We start from the raw sequence: 17,994 nt of genomic DNA, 5'->3' as shown, positions 1-17,994 counted from the left end.
ACCGGGCATTTTCTCAGGAGCTTAGTAAATAAGAAGCTCTGACTTCCATCATCCAATGAATCAGACCCCCCCCCCCTGTGTCTGTGTAACCGCATTCCACAACAAGATATCCGGGACACTTATAAATTGATTTTATTATTTTTTACAATCCACTTTTCTTTTTTTTTTTAATTAACGCAATAATTACAGTTACAATTTTTTTTTACATTTCAGTAAAGCCAGAAAAACAAGAGATTGTGAAATGATACAAAACATTTGTACAGAATTATTTTGGCTCCTATCTAACTTTTCCAGACAGATATCGGCTAAAAGTGCAAACCTTTCCAAAGCAAAAATAACGTGGGGGGGAGGGAAACCGGCGCCTATTAAATAACTGCGAGGTCTTTAATAATTGTACAATATGGAACAGTAGAATTTAATATTATATACATATTGAGTTGGCCCCGCCCCTTTGCAGCTATAACAGCTTCACCTCTTCTGGGAAGGCCGTCCACAAGGTTTAGGAGGGTGTCTATGGGAAGGCCGTCCACAAGGTTTTGGAGGGTGTCTATGGGAAGACCGTCCACAAGGTTTAGGAGGGTGTCTATGGGAAGGCTGTCCACAAGGTTTAGGGGTGTGTCTATGGGAAGGCCGTCCACAAGGTTTTGGAGGGTGTCTATGGGAAGGCCGTCCACAAGGTTTTGGAGGGTGTCTATGGGAAGGCCGTCCACAAGGTTTAGGGGTGTGTCTATGGGAAGGCCGTTCACAAGGTTTAGGAGGGTGTCTATGGGAAGGCTGTCCACAAGGTTTAGGGGTGTGTCTATGGGAAGGCCGTCCACAAGGTTTTGGAGGGTGTCTATGGGAAGGCCGTCCACAAGGTTTTGGAGGGTGTCTATGGGAAGGCCGTCCACAAGGTTTAGGGGTGTGTCTATGGAAAGGCCGTCCACAAGGTTTAGGAGGGTGTCTATGGGAAGGCCGTCCACAAGGTTTAGGAGGGTGTCTATGGGAAGGCCGTCCACAAGGTTTAGGAGGGTGTCTATGGGAAGGCCGTCCACAAGGTTTAGGAGGGTGTCTATGGGAAGGTTTGACCATTCTTCCAGAAGAGAATTTGTGAGGTCAGGGCACTGATGTTGGACAAGAATGGTTAAAAAATAATTGTGATCCATTAGAAATGCTCAGAGCGTCGCTCTAAAGCACTGAGGTCCGCCCTCCGGCGATCCACACCGAAAAGGGGGCCGGTGTTTTCATCCAGAAGTTGCTTGTATGTGTGGGAGCGCTGCACTCCTGACAACCCGTTGTCAAGCCTCAACTCCTCTCCAGCCATGCCTACTGATGCGTTTCGTCCTGCCCCAGGGCTTCGTGTATGACAACCCATGGGGACAGGGCAAAACGCATCAGGGGGCGTGGCTGGGGAGGTGCTGAGGCTGTTCCCTATTATCCCTGGAGAACGAGCTGTCTGGAGCCTGACCCGCTCACATCTGTACATACTGTGTGAGCAACATATATACCGTATATACTCGAGTATAAGCCGAGGACCTAATTTTACCACAAAAAAAAAATGGGAAAACGTATTGACTCGAGTATAAGCCTAGGGTGAGAATGCAGCAGCCACTGTTAGCGGAAAAGAGGGTCAACAATGCCCATTTGCACGCCTTACTGTGCCCATTGCAGCCTCAATGTGCCCATTGCAACCTCACTGTGCCCATTGCAGTCTCACTGTGCCAAACCTCACTGTGCCCATTGCAGTCTCACTGTGCCCATTGCAGTCTCACTGTGCCCATTACAGTCTCACTGTGCCCATTGCAACCTCACTGTGCCAAACCTCACTGTGCACATTGCAGTCTCACTGTGCCAAACCTCACTGTGCCCTTTGCAGTCTCACTGTGCCATACCTCACTGTGCCCTTTGCAGTCTCACTGTGCCAAACCTCACTGTGCCCATTGCAACCTCACTGTGCCAAACCTCACTGTGCACATTGCAGTCTCACTGTGCCAAACCTCACTGTGCCCTTTGCAGTCTCACTGTGAATTTTTTTTTTTAAAGTTGCTCGTCTTTCAAAATGCTTGTTAACCGCGTTACTCGAAAACCGAGGTTCCAGCGGATAGGGAAACCCCACAGGGTTCCAACACCTCTTGTCCATTTTCTCAAGCAACTACTTGACAATATGGCTGCCTTGATACATTGTATCCGATATCTCTTCTTCCCAGAGTCCTACATGAAGGGCTGGACTTCAATTATGAACCCTCTACAGAAGATCGCATGGGATGGAGGCCAATCGGAATTTTTCTTTGCTCCTCAAACCCAGCATTGAAGTATCTCTTTGCTGCGGTTTTAAAAGTTTTCTCGTACCATAGAAAGAAGACATTCCAGTTCCGGAGGGACAGAAAATGGCGCTCTTTAGAGGGGGGCGCATTCATCGGACAATAAAGCTGTGCGTCGCCCTCTAGAGGTGACCCCCGCTGAACGTTGCCACCGGCAGGCACAGGAGGGAGCAGAACTGGTCCTGAGCCGTCTGTGACCAGTGCGGCAGATAGATTTTACGGAAGTCTCTGATCTCAGGCTTGTAACACGGCGAAACTTCACACCTAAATAAAGAGAAGAAATAATCGCCGTTAGGATGTCCAGTCCGACCCACACACAGCGCACAATGGTTCCAATGTCTACCTACATCAGCAGTATGCTTTTTTAACCACTTAAGACCCGGAACCTTTAGGCAGCTAAAGGACCCGGCCAGTTTTTGCGATTCGGCACTGCGTCGCTTTAACTGACAATTGCGCGGTCGTGCGACGTGGCTCCCAAACAAAATTGGCGTCCTTTTTTCCCACACAAATTGAGCTTTCTTTTGGTGGTATTTGATCACCTCTGCGGTTTTTATTTTTTGCGCTATAAACAAAAATAGAGCGACAATTTTGAAAAAAAATTCAATATTTTTTCCTTTTTGCCGTAATAAATATCCCCCAAAAATATATAAAAAAATATTTTTTTTCCTCAGTTTAGGCCGATAAGTATTCTTCTACATATTTCTGGTAAAAAAAAATCGCAATAAGCGTTTATCGGTTGGTTTGTGCAAAATTTATAGCGTTTACAAAATAGGAGATAGTTTTATTGCATATTTATAAATTTTTTTTTTTTTTACTACTAATGGCGGCGATCACGATTTTTTTTCATGACTGCGACATTATGGCGGACACTTCGGACAATTTTGACACATTTTTGGGACCATTGTAATTTTCACAGCAAAAAATGCATTAAAAATGCACTGATTACTGTGAAAATGACATTTGCAGTTTGGGAGTTAACCACAAGGGGGCGCTGAAGGGGTTAAGTGTGACCTCATTTGCATTTCTAACTGTAGGGGGGTGTGGCTGTATGTGTGACATCATTGATTGCGTTTCCCTATATAAGGGAACACACGATCGATGACGGCGCCACAGTGAAGAACGATCGCGGGACTCCAGCGGCGAATCGGGTCACGCAGCTTCGAAAAGGGTCCACGACCCACAGCTGGGCACTTAAAGAGGACGTACAGGTACGTGCTTGTGCCCAGCCGTGCCATTCTGCCGACGTATATGTGCAGGAGGCGGTCCTTAAGTGGTTAAATAATAAATTTGATTTATTGAATGCAATTTCCCCACAGCAAACTTATCTTCTGAAGAAGACCCCGATGGGTCGAAACGTGTCAGTTCCATTTATTTACCAAGCACCACAAAACGCACACATTGGGGCCAGCCGCAATTTGATTCATTGATCAGGAAGAAATAATTTTTTCACCCTATTGCAGCAAATTGGATAATACTTTATAAGGGCCGTTTTCGCCTTCCTCTGGATCCGCCGTGGGCACAGAGTTCTGTAGCTGGAGGTTTTCTATTTATTTATTTTTTTCTTACCGAATGAATTAGTTACACTTGTGTATATAAATATAAATGTGTACCTGTATAGATCCGGGGTCTCCAGACTTTTTAAACAAAGGTTCAGTTTACTGTCCTTCGGATTTTAAAGGACGCCGGACTGTGGTCAGTGGGAGTGAAAAAATTACATAGCGCCAGTGGTCAGCAGGAGGAGGAATAGTGCCCCATAATGGGTATTAGTGATAGAAATAGTGTCCCATCATTGGTGTCAGTGGGAGGAATGGTGCCCCATCACTGGTGTCAGTGGGAGGAATAGTGTCCCATCATTGGTGTCAGTGGGAGGAATAGTGTCCCATCATTGGTGTCAGTGGGAGGAATAGTGTCCCATCATTGGTGTCAGTGGGAGGAATAGTGTCCCATCATTGGTGTCAGTGGGAGGAATAGTGTCCCATCATTGGTGTCAGTGGGAGGAATAGTGCCCCATCATTGGTGTCAGTGGGAGGAATAGTGTCCCATCATTGGTGTCAGTGGGAGGAATAGTGTCCCATCATTGGTGTCAGTGGGAGGAATAGTGTCCCATCATTGGTGTCAGTGGGAGGAATAGTGTCCCATCATTGGTGTCAGTGGGGGGAATAGTGTCCCATCATTGGTGTCAGTGGGAGGAATGGTGCCCCATCACTGGTGTCAGTGGGAGGAATAGTGTCCCATCATTGGTATCAGTGGGAGGAATAGTGTCCCATCATTGGTATCAGTGGGAGGAATAGTGCCCCATAATTGGTGTCAGTGGGAGGAATAGTGTCCCATCATTGGTGTCAGTGGGAGGAATAGCGTCCCATCATTGGTATCAGTGGGAGGAATAGTGTCCCATCATTGGTGTCAGTGGGAGGAATAGTGTCCCATTATTGGTGTCAGTGGGAGGAATAGTGTCCCATCACTGGTGTCAGTGGGAGGAATAGTGTCCCATCATTGGTATCAGTGGGAGGAATAGTGTCCCCATCACTGGTGTCAGTGGGAGGAATAGTGTCCCATCATTGGTGTCAGTGGGAGGAATAGTGTCCCATCATTGGTGTCAGTGGGAGGAATAGTGTCCCATTATTGGTGTCAGTGGGAGGAATAGTGTCCCATCACTGGTGTCAGTGGGAGGAATAGCGTCCCATCATTGGTATCAGTGGGAGGAATAGTGTCCCCATCACTGGTGTCAGTGGGAGGAATAGTGTCCCATCATTGGTGTCAGTGGGAGGAATAGTGTCCCATCATTGGTGTCAGTGGGAGGAATAGTGTCCCATCATTGGTGTCAGTGGGAGGAATCCCCAAGGGGTCGGATAAGGACATGCGAAGGGCCGCAGTTTGGAGACGGCTGGTACACAATAATGTTTTTGAACTTGCACATAAAAATGTTTTTGATTTTTTTTTTACAAAAATTTGGAAAACAACTTGTGGCCACTTCAGCTCCAGCACTTGTGTGTCCCTTAGTGGGTGAGATGTGCCGCTCTGCGTATTTTAGGGTTCCCATTAGAATGGCGGTGAATGGAAGTCACCAGGAGGGAGGCCGTGTCCCCCATGTGCCGTGTCCCTGATGTGCCGTGTCCCCCATGTGCCGTGTCCCCCATGTGCCGTGTCCCCCATGTGCCGTGTCCCCCATGTGCCGTGTCCCCCATGTGCCGTGTCCCCGATGTGCCGTGTCCCCGATGTGCCGTGTCTCCCATGTGCCGTGTCCCCGATGTGCCGTGTCCCCCATGTGCCGTGTCCCCCATGTGCCGTGTCCCCCATGTGCCGTTTTCCCCATGTGCCGTGTCCCCCATGTGCCGTGTCCCCGATGTGCCATGTCCCCGATGTGCCGTGTCCCCCATGTGCCGTGTCCCCCATGTGCCGTGTCCCCGATGTGCCGCACGGCAACACCGACTGTGACTGACGCATTCTTTCATGTCCATGTGTTTGTCCTACATGGAAAATACAGAAAACACACAAACAGCTCATCTAAAGTCAACAACTCCCGATTCCAACTCTTCTCCGCTTTTTGCAGGTGCTTGGAAACTCACTGTGGAACTTTTGGAAGCGGTCCTGCAGCGCCCCCTTCTGGATATACTGAGGTAGGACCGTTTTTTTGTTAAAACACCACTGAACAGAGCCATTGTAATTATTTGTTGTGTGCATATGTTATGTTAGAAGTTGAACATTTAATATCATGGAAAACAAAATGGGGATCATTGCAATGTTTCACGTCACACAATATTTGTGCAAATGTTTATCAAAAGCTAAATTCCAGTAAAAAGATACTCTGAAGTGAATTTTAGTGCACACAAACGCAATATATTAGCTAATTTTTTGGGTAAAAGAATACAAAAGTTGAGGTCGCAACACGTAAGTAAATACCAAACATGTCAAACCATAAAATATGGTATTGGAATGGCGACAAAATCATCAATTTAGAGTCAACCATGAATGATGGACCCAGAATTATTACTCCCACTTTGGCGTTCGTGGCGATAAGAGTAACGCGATTGTCATGTAGCTGTGAGGACCTGGATCTGAGCCTGAAAACTTCTCGCTAAACCACTTGAGATGCTGGATAGCTCCCTGCCCGATTCCTTGGACAACCTTGCCTTGTTTTTCTTCTACCTTTCACCCTTTTCATCTCCAATAAACTTCCTTTTTATGCCATGCTTTTGCTCTTCCTGTTTGCCAGATTATTGTGCTCTCTCCAGACAATATCTTGCTTTTGCCACCCCTTCTGCTGCTTGTATCTTCGCCAACAATCGTTACCAATCCTGTGCTTGTTCCTCGACTTCACTTCTACGGCACTTCTGCTTGACCCCAACCTGCAACCACTCGTTACAGACCTCTGGCTTGTTCCTCTACTACACTTCTACTGCGCTTCTGCTTGACCCCAATCTGCAACCACTAGTTACCAAACTCTGGCTTGTTCCTCTACTACACTTCTACTGCGCTTCTGCTTGACCCCAACCTGCAACCACTAGTTACCAACCTCTGGCTTGTTCCTTGACTACACTTCTGTTTGATCCCAACCTGCAACCACTAGTTACCAAACTCTGGCTTGTTCCTCTACTACACTTCTACTGCGCTTCTGCTTGACCCCCAACCTGCAACCACTAGTTACCAAACCTCTAGCTTGTTCCTCTACTACACTTCTGCTTAATCCCAACCTGCAACCACTCGTTACCAATCCTGTGCTTGTTCCTCGACTTCACTTCTACTGCGCTTCTGCTTAATCCCAACCTGCAACCACTCGTTACCGATCCTGGGCTTGTTCCTCGACTACAATTCTACTGTGCTTCTTCTTGACCCCAACCTGCAACCACTAGTTACCAACCTCTGGCTTGTTCCTCTACTACACTTCTACTGCGCTTCTGCTTGACCCCAACCTGCAACCACTAGTTACCAAACCTCTAGCTTGTTCCTCAACTACACTTCTACTGTGCTTCTTCTTGACCCCAACCTGCAACCACTAGTTACAGACCTCTAGCTTGTTCCTCTACTACACTTCTACTGCACTTCTGCTTGACCCCAACCTGCAACCACTAGTTACCAAACCTCTGGCTTGTTCCTCTACTACACTTCTACTGCGCTTCTGCTTGATCCCAACCTGCAACCACTAGTTACCAAACTCTGGTTTGTTCCTCTACTGCACTTCTACTTGACCCCAACCTGAAACCTCTCGTTACAAACCTCTAGCTTCTTCATCTACTACACTTCTACTGCGCTTCTGCTTGACCCCAACCTGCAACCACTTGTTACAGACCTCTAGCTTGTTCCTCTACTACACTTCTACTGCGCTTCTGCTTAATCCCAACCTGCAACCACTCGTTACCAAACCTCTGGCTTGTTCCTCTACTACACTTCTACTGCGCTTCTGCTTGACCCCAATCTGCAACCACTAGTTACCAAACTCTGGCTTGTTCCTCTACTACACTTCTACTGCGCTTCTGCTTGACCCCAACCTGCAACCACTAGTTACCAACCTCTGGCTTGTTCCTTGACTACACTTCTGTTTGATCCCAACCTGCAACCACTAGTTACCAAACTCTGGCTTGTTCCTCTACTACACTTCTACTGCGCTTCTGCTTGACCCCCAACCTGCAACCACTAGTTACCAAACCTCTAGCTTGTTCCTCTACTACACTTCTGCTTAATCCCAACCTGCAACCACTCGTTACCAATCCTGTGCTTGTTCCTCGACTTCACTTCTACTGCGCTTCTGCTTAATCCCAACCTGCAACCACTCGTTACCGATCCTGGGCTTGTTCCTCGACTACAATTCTACTGTGCTTCTTCTTGACCCCAACCTGCAACCACTAGTTACCAACCTCTGGCTTGTTCCTCTACTACACTTCTACTGCGCTTCTGCTTGACCCCAACCTGCAACCACTAGTTACCAAACCTCTAGCTTGTTCCTCAACTACACTTCTACTGTGCTTCTTCTTGACCCCAACCTGCAACCACTAGTTACAGACCTCTAGCTTGTTCCTCTACTACACTTCTACTGCACTTCTGCTTGACCCCAACCTGCAACCACTAGTTACCAAACCTCTGGCTTGTTCCTCTACTACACTTCTACTGCGCTTCTGCTTGATCCCAACCTGCAACCACTAGTTACCAAACTCTGGTTTGTTCCTCTACTGCACTTCTACTTGACCCCAACCTGAAACCTCTCGTTACAAACCTCTAGCTTCTTCATCTACTACACTTCTACTGCGCTTCTGCTTGACCCCAACCTGCAACCACTTGTTACAGACCTCTAGCTTGTTCCTCTACTACACTTCTACTGCGCTTCTGCTTAATCCCAACCTGCAACCACTCGTTACCAAACCTCTGGCTTGTTCCTCTACTACACTTCTACTGCGCTTCTGCTTGACCCCAACCTGCAACCCACTAGTTACCAACCTCTGGCTTGTTCCTCTACTACACTTCTACTGCGCTTCTGCTTGACCCCAACCTGCAACCACTAGTTACCAACCTCTGGCTTGTTCCTCTACTACACTTCTACTGCGCTTCTGCTTGACCCCAACCTGCAACCACTCGTTGCAGACCTCTAGCTTGTTCCTCTACTACACTTTCTGCTTGACCCCAACCTGCAACCACTCGTTACCAAACCTCTAGCTTGTTCCTCAACTACACTTCTACTGCGCTTCTGCTTGATCCCAACCTGCAACCACTAGTTACCAACCTCTGGCTTGTTCCTCTACTACACTTCTACTGCACTTCTGTTTGACCCCAACCTGCAACCACTCGTTACCAAACCTCTGGCTTGTTCCTTGACTATACTTCTGCTTGATCCCAACCTGCAACCACGTGTTACTGACCTCTGGCTTATTTATCTGCTACTGGACCCCGGCTTGCTCACCTCCCGGTGGGGCGATCATGAGGACGGGCACCTGGTACTAACATGCAGCTAAACCCATCTCCACCACCAGAAGCTCTGATGAACACCGTTAGTGCTTAGACCCCGCACCTCGGGTTAGTCTGCCTCAGCTGCCAGGCTGACCTGCTTGTATACCTATCCTGCTGGTCAGTGGGGAACCTCTCTACTCCTATAGCCAATGGTCTCCGAGTCTGACCCGTGACAGTAGCCTATCGTCAAGTTAGTAGAACGATCACATTCTCGGACATAATTGACCATGTGGTTTTACCCCCCTTGGTTCATTCTTCCTCTTTCTTTTATATAGATGGGACTTGGGACATAAGGAAAATATATCTTACCTGATGACCCTCTGAAGGATTTTGCGTTCATCCTGGTCCAGGCACAAGGGGAACGTTCCTCCATTCTGCGCAATAATCTGCGCTTTGTCTACTTTGATTTGCGAAATGCTGATCTGCTGAAAAGAATGGGGGGGGGAGGGGATTAGTGGTGGTCGGCTTTGGTTCAGTGGTCAATAAAGTAGCATCAGACTCAGTAAGGAGGAACTCCTCTCTGGGGAAAAAATGGCAAACAACTTTCATCAAGTCAAGGTTTATCTGAAGGCTTCAAATACTTTCTTAGAAGGTGTGGAGAGTTCCAGTTTGGCCGTAGTGTGGATTGTGGAGAGTCTAATGATCGACTGAATTGCATTATCTGGTTTAGAAAGCCCTAAGAAGGAAATTGATTTCCGTCTCTTTCCTCTGTAATGTGTTCCTGAAATGAACTGGTCAGGATCGGACTCAGAATGAACGAGCTGCATGGAGTCTAATCTCAGAGCAGCTCAGGGATGAGGTCTGTGTTGCTTTATTGTGATTGATCCTTCCTGATGATATAGCACCATGTATATCCGCCCTTAATTTGACCAATCAAATGTCTACTGCGAATATGTTACACCAGAGCCAGTCTGCTGGGTAATACCCCAAGTATGTGAGGCCTGCGGTGTCCGCTGTCTGCCTCTCTTGTCCCGTGTGCTTCTCACCTGGTTGAAGCTTTTCTTCGTCTTGGAGTTTTGTCTCTTCACCACCTCCCGTACAGTGAGATTCAGACATTCCATTCTAGAATCTAAAGAAAACACATAGCGGCATAAACACCGAGCGCCACACCCATAGAGAAGCTTGCAATGATACAGTGCTTTCCAAACTGCAGCCTGAGGGCCAGATGTGGCCCTTTCATGCATTTATCCGGCCCTTGGGCCACCATTCCTCCCACTGACACCAATGATGGGACACTATTCCTCCCACTGACACCAATGATGGGGCACTATTCCTCCCACTGACACCAATGATGGGCCACCATTCCTCCCACTGACACCAATGATGGGACACTATTCCTCCCACTGATACCAATGATGGGACACTATTCCTCCCACTGACACTAATGATGGGACACTATTCCTCCCCACTGACACCAATGATGGGACACTATTCCTCCCACTGACACCAATGACGGGACACTATTCCTCCCACTGATACCAATGACGGGACACTATTCCTCCCACTGATACCAATGATGGGACACTATTCCTCCCACTGACACCAATGATGGGGCACTCTTCCTCCCACTGACCCCAATATAGTCTTCACTGTAATGTCCACATCTACCCCACTGTAATGTCCACATCACCACCATATATTGTCCCCACTGTAATGTCCACCACATCTCCCCCACTGTAATGTCCACCACATCACCCCCAATGTAATGTCCACCACATCTCCCCCCACTGTAATGTCCACCACATCACCCCCAATGTAATGTCCACCACATCTCCCCCACCCCACTGTAATGTCCACCACATCTCCCCCACTATAATGTCCACCACATCTCCCCCACCCCACTGTAATGTCCACCACATCTCAGAGACAAGTAAATAATGCGCATAGGTACACATAAACCTTGGGTGTCAGATACAGCATAAACACAGCATGGTAATAAAAGTCAGAATGTGACAGTTTTGGATAAACTTATCAAGAAGTCTGTGTTAAAAATTGAGATGGGTAAAATACTTCCAGGGCTGCCATCAGAGGGGAACAGAGACCATGTTCCAATTTCTAGAAAAAAGGCAAGGAGAGAGGCGCCTCTGGGTGTAGTAGCTTAAAAACAATTTAATGGTTAAAAAACAAATACATGTGGTTGTTGCACTCACATTTGAGCAGTATGGAACAGGCACGTAAAGGTTTCTTTTAGGCTGGGTGAGCTGTCATCCGAGGAGGTAAGTTCCTTTTCCAGTCAGAGGGAGCGCTGTGCGGGGAGGTCACTATTTCATCCGAAGGATGGCATCCATGGGGATGTAGATGGTTCTCAACCCGAGGTCTGGAGCGCACGTGGAAGGCTGGCGAGGGCGGATGACGTCACTGGTATGCGACGCGTTTCAGAGTCTCAAAAACAGCTGATGGATTTTGCTGCTTACACTCCTTTCTCAAGCATAGCGGAGGAGGGGCACGGAACTAGTATTTATTGGTGTGGAGGGGGCGGAGCAAGGCGAAGGTGGGGCGGGACGGAATGCGGAGTGATGTGAAGGAAGGAAGTGTGGGCGTGAATCAAGGAGTGTCAATGTGTGAATAGGAGACGGGCGTATAGGACGAGGGCGGGCAATGAGAGATTAAGTTAGATCTAAACGAACGGGGGGAGGAGGAGGGGCCGTGAATGGGACTAAGGTGGAATGTGATGGGAAGTGTCAGAACGGGGAGAGGACGGGGACAGTGTTGGAGGAGAATTAAGTGTAGTGTGAACGCAATGAGGGACAATGATGGATAAGTAATGAATGAGGGTGTGTGGGCTGCACTTATATGAATAAGAATAATAAGAATAAAGGGAACTAGTGAGAACGATGTTTAGGTCACAAGTGCAGTATAAGTGGCAGGGGGGGCCATGTGGTGAGGAGTATGTGTGGGGAGCTGATATTATTGACTATGATGTGATGGATATATAATATGATTTAATATGATACTGACTGTAGGTGAATTTGATTTTAGTCAGTATATAGTAGCTGGAGGAATAAGGTGGGAGTAATGGCACTAATATACCATGGGGTAGGGTGTGGGTGGCTGAGGATGTAAAAAAGGGGGGGGGGGGGGGAAAGAAAGGGAGAAGGGGGGGGGGGAGAAAAAGGGGGGGGGGAGGGAGGGGGGCGCTGAAAAAGGAAGGATAGTGGGGGAAAAAAAGAGAAAGAAGAAGAAGTGGGGAAGGGGGGGGGGGGAGAGGGGTGGGGAGGAAACAAGAGACAGAAAGGGGGAGGGGGAAAGGGAGGGAGAGGGAATGAGGGGGAGGGGTGGGGGGGGGGGGGAGAGTGATCCATGGGGTGTGCACAGTATATATACAACAACATGTGGATATGGAGTCCATAAAGTGTGCACAGTATCTGTACAACAGCATGTGGATATAGAGTCTAATTAAATGGATCCTTAGAGAATACAAAGATAAAAAATTGTCTACATACGCGCTAGGTGTTCAGAAGTAGAACAGCAGAGGATTCATATATACAGTGGTATAGACATACATAAATAAATAAATAAATATATAAATACATATACACAACCTGCATAATAGTACGTAGTATATAGTAAAAGGAGGTATGAATGAAAGGTGTAAAATTACGGATATGTACAGGGGGAGCGTATGTATGCCCGTGAACCTGTATTTGGGAGGGCAAATGTATAAAGGTATAAAGTTATAGTGATAAGTGGGTTATAGAATGGTGGCAATCTCAATGCTTTCGTTGATGCCACCCGGAGAGAGGGCATCTAGGGTGTATATCCAATACGTTTCCCTGGCGCATAGTTTTTTAAATCTTTCTGCTGGGGTGAAGATGTTGCTAATTTGTTCTATAACCCATACTGAGAGTCCTGTGGTTGATTGCTGGTGTGTGGTGGTAAAGTGTTTAGGCACACTGTGGGGGTCGGTGCCGCCTTCTATGTTTCTTCGATGTTCCCCAAAACGTTGTCTCAGGGGTCGAATGGTGCGGCCCACATACAGCAAAAAAAAAAAAAAAAAAAAAAAAAAAAAAAACAAAAAAAACAAAAAAAAAAAAAAAAACTTACCATTTGAAGGAATTCTTCAATTGCTCTTCGGACTTCGTCGTGTATGCCCTCACCTGCCCTTGCGGCTTGCTGTATGTGGGCCGCACCATTCGACCCCTGAGACAACGTTTTGGGGAACATCGAAGAAACATAGAAGGCGGCACCGACCCCCACAGTGTGCCTAAACACTTTACCACCACACACCAGCAATCAACCACAGGACTCTCAGTATGGGTTATAGAACAAATTAGCAACATCTTCACCCCAGCAGAAAGATTTAAAAAACTATGCGCCAGGGAAACGTATTGGATATACACCCTAGATGCCCTCTCTCCGGGTGGCATCAACGAAAGCATTGAGATTGCCACCATTCTATAACCCACTTATCACTATAACTTTATACCTTTATACATTTGCCCTCCCAAATACAGGTTCACGGGCATACATACGCTCCCCCTGTACATATCCGTAATTTTACACCTTTCATTCATACCTCCTTTTACTATATACTACGTACTATTATGCAGGTTGTGTATATGTATTTATATATTTATTTATTTATTTATGTATGTCTATACCACTGTATATATGAATCCTCTGCTGTTCTACTTCTGAACACCTAGCGCGTATGTAGACAATTTTTTATCTTTGTATTCTCTAAGGATCCATTTAATTAGACTCTATATCCACATGCTGTTGTACAGATACTGTGCACACTTTATGGACTCCATATCCACATGTTGTTGTATATATACTGTGCACACCCCATGGATCACTCTCCCCCCCCCCCCCACCCCTCCCCCTCATTCCCTCTCCCTCCCTTTCCCCCTCCCCCTTTCTGTCTCTTGTTTCCTCCCCACCCCTCTCCCCCCCCCCCTTCCCCACTTCTTCTTCTTTCTCTTTTTTTCCCCCACTATCCTTCCTTTTTCAGCGCCCCCCTCCCTCCCCCCCCCTTTTTCTCCCCCCCCCCCCTTCTCCCTTTCTTTCCCCCCCCCCCCCCTTTTTTACATCCTCAGCCACCCACACCCTACCCCATGGTATATTAGTGCCATTACTCCCACCTTATTCCTCCAGCTACTATATACTGACTAAAATCAAATTCACCTACAGTCAGTATCATATTAAATCATATTATATATCCATCACATCATAGTCAATAATATCAGCTCCCCACACATACTCCTCACCACATGGCCCCCCCTGCCACTTATACTGCACTTGTGACCTAAACATCGTTCTCACTAGTTCCCTTTATTCTTATTATTCTTATTCATATAAGTGCAGCCCACACACCCTCATTCATTACTTATCCATCATTGTCCCTCATTGCGTTCACACTACACTTAATTCTCCTCCAACACTGTCCCCGTCCTCTCCCCGTTCTGACACTTCCCATCACATTCCACCTTAGTCCCATTCACGGCCCCTCCTCCTCCCCCCGTTCGTTTAGATCTAACTTAATCTCTCATTGCCCGCCCTCGTCCTATACGCCCGTCTCCTATTCACACATTGACACTCCTTGATTCACGCCCACACTTCCTTCCTTCACATCACTCCGCATTCCGTCCCGCCCCACCTTCGCCTTGCTCCGCCCCCTCCACACCAATAAATACTAGTTCCGTGCCCCTCCTCCGCTATGCTTGAGAAAGGAGTGTAAGCAGCAAAATCCATCAGCTGTTTTTGAGACTCTGAAACGCGTCGCATACCAGTGACGTCATCCGCCCTCGCCAGCCTTCCACGTGCGCTCCAGACCTCGGGTTGAGAACCATCTACATCCCCATGGATGCCATCCTTCGGATGAAATAGTGACCTCCCCGCACAGCGCTCCCTCTGACTGGAAAAGGAACTTACCTCCTCGGATGACAGCTCACCCAGCCTAAAAGAAACCTTTACGTGCCTGTTCCATACTGCTCAAATGTGAGTGCAACAACCACATGTATTTGTTTTTTAACCATTAAATTGTTTTTAAGCTACTACACCCAGAGGCGCCTCTCTCCTTGCCTTTTTTGTCCACCACATCTCCCCCACTATAATGTCCACCACATCTCCCCCACCCCACTGTAATGTCCACCACATCTCCCCCACTGTAATGTCCACCACATCTCCCCCATCAGCACGCCACTCCGGAGGTGTGGGGTGTACCAAGATGGCCGCCGCTCCGGAGCTAGGCCGAAGCCGCGACCTTTCCTATGGGCTCAATCCGCAGATCGCATGGTGTGCCAATCCGTGAACGTTGACCCGTTCGGATCACGGATCAATGACGATCCGTTGCACCCCTAATAGCCACGATATATAACATCAAAGTATTGACGTATATATACACTTGAACTTAGGGAAAAAAATGGTGAAAAAACTATACTATCAGTCTGAACTAATTACAACCCAGCCAAAAACGACCTTGACTGCGGGGGCGACCTATACATGCACAGAGATTCCTCCACCAGTGTCACAAACAGCAAGGGATCCATACCTGTACAGCGCACTCCACCCAAAGCTGCGGGGTAAGTTCCGAGCAGAGGAACGGATCTCACTGTTGGCTACACCCAATAAATATATATATATCTTTTTTATCAGTTGCCTTACCAAGTTCTTCGTATGAATTGCATGCTTTCCTCAAGCTGACGGACGTACAGACTTTCTCTCCATCGCTCCATCGGCTTCGGCCGCTCACACTGGACTGCAGGAACACAAGATTGACAAATCTGTTACCGTTACTCTTTTTTTGTAACCAGACCCAATCAACTTAAGCAACTTCAGACTGCAGCCAATCACAATTGTATGTCTACTCTGACTTTATGTCAGATTTCACCAGTTGTCCGAGTCCTGATCTGTCAATCCGGATCACTGAGGTTCACACTTCCTAATTAACCACTTCAGTTCCTGGAAGATTTGGGAGGGAGTGTGTGCCAGGGGAAGGCTATGATTGGGTGGGGGTGTGCCAGGGGCAGGCTGTGATTGGGAGGAAGTGTGTGCCAGGGGAAGGCTGTGATTGGGAAGGGTGTGTGCCAGAGGCAGGCTGTAATTGGGTGGGGGTGTGCCAGGGGCAGGCTGTGATTGGGAGGCGGTGTGTGCCAGAGGCAGGCTGTGATTGGGAAGGGTGTGTGCCAGAGGCAGGCTGTGATTGGGAGGGAGTATGTGCCAGAGGCAGGCTGTGATTGGGAGGCGGTGTGTGCCAGAGGCAGGCTGTGATTGGGAAGGGTGTGTGCCAGAGGCAGGCTGTGATTGGGTGCGGGTGGGGGTGTGCCAGGGGCAGGCTGTGATTGGGAAGGGTGTGTGCCAGGGGCAGGCTGTGATTGGGAGGGAGTGTGTGCCAGAGGCAGGTTGTAATTGGGAAGGGTGTGTGCCAGAGGCAGGCTGTGATTGGGAGGGAGTGTGTGCCAGAGGCAGGCTGTGATTAGGAGGCGGTGTGTGCCAGAGGCAGGCTGTGATTGGGAGGGGCTGTGTGCCAGAGGCAGGTTGTAATTGGGAAGGTTGTGTGCCAGAGGCAGGCTGTGATTGGGTGGGGGGTGTGCCAGGGGCAGGCTGTGATTGGGTGGGGGGTGTGCCAGAGGCAGGTTGTAATTGGGAAGGTTGTGTGCCAGAGGCAGGCTGTGATTGGGTGGGGGGTGTGCCAGGGGCAGGTTGTAATTGGGAAGGTTGTGTGCCAGAGGCAGGCTGTGATTGGGTGGGGGGTGTGCCAGGGGCAGGCTGTGATTGGGTGGGGGGTGTGCCAGAGGCAGGCTTTGATTGGAAGGAGGTGTGTGCCAGGGGCAGGCTGTGATTGGGTGGGGGGTGTGCCTGGGGCAGGCTGTGATTGGGTGGGGGGTGTGCCTGGGGCAGGCTGTGATTGGGAGGTAGTGTGTGCTAGGGGCAGGCTGTGATTGGAAGCGGGGGTGTTCCAGAGGCTGGCTGTGATTGGGAGCAGGTGTGTTCCAGAGGCAGGCTTTGATTGGGTGGGGGGTGTGTTCCAGAGGCAGGCTTTGATTGGGAGGGGGTGTGTGCCAGGGGCAGGCTGTGATTGGGAGGGGGTGTGTGCCAGAGGCAGGTTGTAATTGGGAAGAGTGTGTGCCAGAGGCAGGCTGTGATTGGGTGGGGTGTGTGCCAGGGGCAAGCTGTGATTGGGAGGCGGTGTGTGCCAGGGGCAGGCTGTGATTGGGAGGGGGTGTGTGCCAGAGGCAGACTGTGATTGGGTGGGGTGTGTGCCAGGGTCAGGCTGTGATTGGGAGGCGGTGTGTGCCAGGGGCAGGCTGTGATTGGGAGGGGGTGTGTGCCAGGGGAAGGCTGTGATTGGGAGAGGGTGTGTGCCAGGGGAAGGCTGTGATTGGGTGGGGGTTGTGCCAGGGGCAGGCTGTGATTGAGAGGCGGTGTGTTCCAGAGGTAGATTGTGATTGGGAGGGGGTTTGTTCCAGGGACAGGTTGCGATTAGGAGGGGGTGTGCTAGAGCCAGGCTGTGATTGGGTAGAGGTGTGTGCCAGAGGCAGACTGTGATTGGGAGGGGGCACGTGCCAAAGACAGGTTGTGATTGGGAGGGGGTGTGTGCCAGGGGCAGGCTGTGTTTGGGGGGGGGGAAGTGTGTGCGAAAGGCCGGCTGTGATTGGGAGGGGGTGTGTGCCAGGGGCAGGCTGTGTTTGGGGGGGGGAAGTGTGTGCGAAAGGCCGGCTGTGATTGGGAGGGGGTGTGTGCCAGAGGCAGATTGTGATTGGAAGGGGGTTTGTTCCAAAAACAGGTTGTGATTGGGAGTGGGTGTGTGAAAGAG

The 17,994-nt window shown here is 48.9% G+C and overlaps 1 protein-coding gene across 2 annotated transcripts in view; it reads right to left on the bottom strand.

The window, feature by feature from the left end:
- Positions 1-2,054: 2,054 nt before the first annotated feature.
- The window catches only part of PIK3R5 (phosphoinositide-3-kinase regulatory subunit 5), an 83,672-nt gene continuing 67,732 nt past the window's right edge, over positions 2,055-17,994 (bottom strand). Inside the window, exons 16-19 of one of the 2 annotated variants that reach the window (XM_040331125.1) lie at positions 15,843-15,936; positions 10,223-10,305; positions 9,546-9,661; positions 2,055-2,564 (exon numbers count right to left, since the gene is read on the bottom strand). In XM_040331125.1, the coding sequence (XP_040187059.1) occupies positions 2,423-2,564; positions 9,546-9,661; positions 10,223-10,305; positions 15,843-15,936 (435 nt within the window). In that variant the 3' untranslated portion in view covers positions 2,055-2,422. The remainder of the gene's footprint in view (positions 2,565-9,545; positions 9,662-10,222; positions 10,306-15,842; positions 15,937-17,994) is intronic. The other variant, XM_040331126.1, reaches the window with a different exon arrangement.

Source organism: Rana temporaria, chromosome 12, assembly GCF_905171775.1.
Source record: "Rana temporaria chromosome 12, aRanTem1.1, whole genome shotgun sequence".
Classification (NCBI taxonomy): domain Eukaryota; kingdom Metazoa; phylum Chordata; class Amphibia; order Anura; family Ranidae; genus Rana; species Rana temporaria.
The sequence above is the reverse complement of the archived record's forward strand: the minus strand, read 5'-3'. Positions and strand labels throughout refer to the sequence as shown.